The following is a 4117-nucleotide window of genomic DNA, read 5'->3' as shown; positions in this document are numbered from 1 at the left end:
GTTCCTGTATTGATAATATTGTATTTAATTAGGCGGACTCCAGGAAGATTAGTGTATAAATTGTTAAGATTGTACACTAATGGAGCTCTTAATAAAACAAACAAAACTACTGTCAGGAACCCGAGGATGACATGTGCTTGAGAGTGAAGTGTGTGATGTGTAAAATGGACATGGTTGTGTTACATTTTGTCAAGAAATTCAAAGAGGTATGAGATCTCCGATTTCTTCTTGTCTTCTTGTCATCCTTAAAGGGGGGAATGAGTATACATTTGAGTGTTCGTCTAGTACAAACCTTCTCAAGTGAAACAAAGTTACACGTGAACGTTGATAGATCATTGATGATAAACCACGAAGTAAATGTAAACATTTTTTTCAATTGTATTCAAACCCAGAGAAATATTCCACACCTTATGCACTGCTGTGTGAAATCATCGAATTATATGGTCACGTAGACAGTCACAGTGATACTCGGGGGTAAATTGATGAGGAAGAACTTTATTGCGTGACAATTGTAACTGGCACAATGTATGTCCGCGTACATGCATGGCCGTTGAACTATTGCAAATATCTAGCAAGAAGAGCATGGTCGGGAAATCCACCTAGCGAAGCTCATTTGAACTGTTACGTACACATCTTAAACAGATTATGATTGGCTACCGCTATTACGTACAGATTGAACAGCACGATAGCAAATATCTTCTACTTTATATACACAAATGTATTCTAGTTTAAAAGTGCTATATGTAGACTTCATGTAATAAGTTTAATTTGTGCTTGTCTAAAGTTACACATTAAAGATGAACAGGTTGCGTCTTGCATTCCTCGCGCGTTGTCTTGGGATGTGAAGGCATCCAGCACATCTGCCCGTCTAAAAGAAAATGAACAGCTAGTCAATCCACAGAAAATGCAATCATTTCTTTACATAGCGAATTTCTAACATATGGATCAATAAACAAAATACAGTATTAGAGATGTATAGACGTTTTATGTGATAACCTTTACGTACCTACTACCCCTTCTGAAGACCTTCCTTCAGAACATCTAGCTCGTCCTCCAGCTCCTCTAACTTCTCCATCACAAGACCTCCATCGGTCTCCTTCTCCTCCTCCTCCAAACCTCCACCGGTCTCCTCCTCCATCTCCAAACCTCCATCGTCCTCCACGAACTCTGCAGCTTCTTCATCAAACTGCAACCCAGATTCTTCCTTCTTCTGGAGTGAGCCTACAAAAAAGGCAGCGCTAACTCTAAATTGGCGAATCACTGAAATATGAGTCAAATTGAAATTGGGAAGTGCAAATAATTCATTTTCAGTTTGACATTCATTAATAAATATTTCACGCCGTACCTGCATCATCTTGAAGGTCACCTCCAGTTTTTACCTTCAGTTTCTCGGCCAGATTCTCCAAGTCCTCCATCGCCTGTTCCCAGGCTGCCTCTTCATCAACCTTCTTAACGTTTTCCTTTAATTTCTGGTCAATTTTCTCTAAGGCCTCTAGCTTCTTGAGTCCCCCACCTTGGTGAAAAGCAAAACACTAGACAAATGCCTATGAATTCTTAAGGTAAGATCATTGTCTTACAGGTAATGTCACGCAATGATACACAAGCAAGCACCAACACAAACAGCTGATTATCTTCGCCGAGGAACTCGGAGTAGATTATGTTTTCGGTTGAGCCGGCTGTTGTGTGGGTCTGTATGTATGTCAAGAGCATAACTCGGGAAACCTTTGATGGATCTTCATGATATTTGGTAGGTGTGTAGTGGTTGTGCAAAGGAAGGTCAAGTTCAAAAATCGTTCACCTGTCGTTTTCCAACAATACTGCAGCGGATTCTCTCTCTAGATGAACTACACTCCGGCTGGGACGGAGCTTATATCAACAAACACAGGAAAGGTCTGGTCCTGTGCGGGACAAGTCAAAACGATGAATATAAGGAAATGTGCAAGCAGCAGGCACTACAGAAGGCATTATACTAAGCTTTATGTGGTTTGTAAAATGCAGTTGTATACCACACTGGATGTGGACCACAGTCCTTCGTAGATGAGAGTAAGAAAAGGTTCTTGCGCAGATAGTGACATAAAAATCCTCAAAATCAGGATAATCTTTAAAACAGACCCATGCTACCCATCAGGACCTGATGGAACTCCCCTCCAGTGTGTTTCACATTTGATACAGAGACACGAAAAAACAGTAACAGGTCTCACAAATCTAACACCCTCCAAAAAGGCTTTAGAGAGATATTGTCAATAGCAGTAGGTGCAAGAGTCGTGGTCACTGCCAACGTTAACATATTAGACGGAATTGTTAAGGGCGCATTCGTAGGCATTGACAGCACATGCCATGATGTCCACACCTTCCTCGTAAAATTCGACAGTGAAAGCAAATACAAGAAAGATTTACCCAAATGCGGTACCCATCAAAAGACAATGTTCAATAAGTTCTCAGTTACGGCAAGCGGACGATCCAAGCACGACGAGAACAGTATCCTCAATCTTTAGCATGGGGCTGTACCTAAAGTTTAAGGTAGATCACTGGACAAAACTGCTGTCCCCTTTGAGCGCAAACGGGTCGTTTTTTTTTTTCAGGTCAGTTATATGTTGCCTTACGTCATGTTGAGTTTGAACGGATTGTATCTATTGGGATTTAATCGTATACAATTAGTGAAGTACAATACTGTAAACCAAAATATATGTTCTTAAAGAAATGGAACTCCTAAAACAGCTGCCTGTATCAAAGGTTACACAACAACCTAACACAGAAGACCGTGATACTTGCATTAAATGTCAAGTTCCTGAATATACTCCTACGCGGAACATCTAAAAAATATGAGAGCTGACAGATCAACACAACCAGTCGATGTCTTCTGTTTCGTGGAAACCTTCCTGAATGGCCGACAACAGACTAAAAAGTTTCTGCCTCAAGCAACGGCATTCAGAGTAGACAGAAATGGAACAGGAGGAGGGGTGATGACTGTTGCTACACAAGACGTCAATCCTACACAGCCGATATATTTCAGCCGATGGAGTGAAGTGCATAGCTACCACAGTCACCAAACTATCGACCACAGTTGAAACAAATCAAAGGAGCGAGTAGAAACAGAAGTGATCCCAACCGAGATTCGAACTCACGCCGAAACCGGAGGCCAGATCACTAGGCTAAAAGGTCGCGACCAGTTAGACTGGTCAGTTGGAGGTGCTTGAACCCCCACTGTTACACAGTCAACAGCATTAAAATCTACAAACCACGCTCCTTGCCCGAAGCAGCCTTGTTAATTGACTGAGCTTGAGGTGTGTTGCCAATTATTATCACAAGTAACACGTGTATCAACTAAAATACTTTTCAGAACTAACGTTCGATAAATGTGGTATATAGCTAGAGCTCTTTCAAGTAGATTTATCAACACCAGATAAAAAGGCGATGTTACCTAAACTTCTCCATGATACAGATGCAGAATCCCCCCCAATATTCATAGTCATCAATGTTTGTAAATGTCTTTGAATATTCATCAATGTTCATGTAAATTTTCATTTATATCTATGAATATTAATCTATGTTGAAACGTATATTTATAAAACATAACATCCTTGTAGATTTATTAACACCAGATAAAAAGGCGATATTACCTAAACTTCTCCATAACAGATGCAGAATAGAAGGGTATTTTCCTAGTCATCAATGTTTGTAAATGTCTATGAATATTCATCAATGTTTATGTAAATTTTCATTTATATCTATATGAAATATATAATAATATTGAAACGCATACTTATAGTATTCATAAATTCATAAATTCGTAAATTCATCAATTCATTAATTCATCAAGTCATTAATTCATTAATTCATTAATTCAATTTATAAATTTATAATTTATATGCACAGTCCCGCGAGTCAAGTAAACGAATTTCTGAATTTCTGAATTCATGAATTTATGAATATCATGAATATCATGCCACATTGCCATGAATTATGATATTATGATATAATGATATTATCTCGCCGATATTATGATACTATGATATTATGATATCATGATATTATAGTATTATGATATGATAAATTATGATATTATGATATTATGATATTATGATATCATGATATCATGATATTATGATATTATGAT

General features: G+C 38.3%; 1 protein-coding gene across 1 annotated transcript; it reads right to left on the bottom strand.

Annotated features, from left to right (window-relative positions):
* Positions 1 to 475: 475 nt before the first annotated feature.
* LOC136427000 (parathymosin-like) lies at positions 476 to 2116 on the bottom strand. The gene is made up of 4 exons (XM_066415720.1): positions 2113 to 2116; positions 1346 to 1513; positions 1007 to 1221; positions 476 to 868 (listed from the first exon to the last, which is right to left on the bottom strand). The coding sequence occupies exons 1-3, from the start codon at positions 2114 to 2116 to the stop codon at positions 1010 to 1012; spliced, it is 384 nt and encodes a 127-aa protein (XP_066271817.1). The 3' UTR covers positions 476 to 868; positions 1007 to 1009.
* Between the last annotated feature and the right edge of the window lie 2001 nt (positions 2117 to 4117).

This window comes from Branchiostoma lanceolatum, chromosome 2 (genome assembly GCF_035083965.1).
Source record: "Branchiostoma lanceolatum isolate klBraLanc5 chromosome 2, klBraLanc5.hap2, whole genome shotgun sequence".
Taxonomy (NCBI): domain Eukaryota; kingdom Metazoa; phylum Chordata; class Leptocardii; order Amphioxiformes; family Branchiostomatidae; genus Branchiostoma; species Branchiostoma lanceolatum.
The sequence above is the reverse complement of the archived record's forward strand: the minus strand, read 5'-3'. Positions and strand labels throughout refer to the sequence as shown.

What these genes read in the sequence shown, in the direction of transcription:
- LOC136427000 (XM_066415720.1), bottom strand. An exon ending in TGACCTTCAAGATGATGCAG is followed by an intron (nt 1,222 to 1,345) that starts GTACGGCGTGAA and finishes CCTTTTTTGTAG; the next exon opens with GCTCACTCCAGAAGAAGGAA.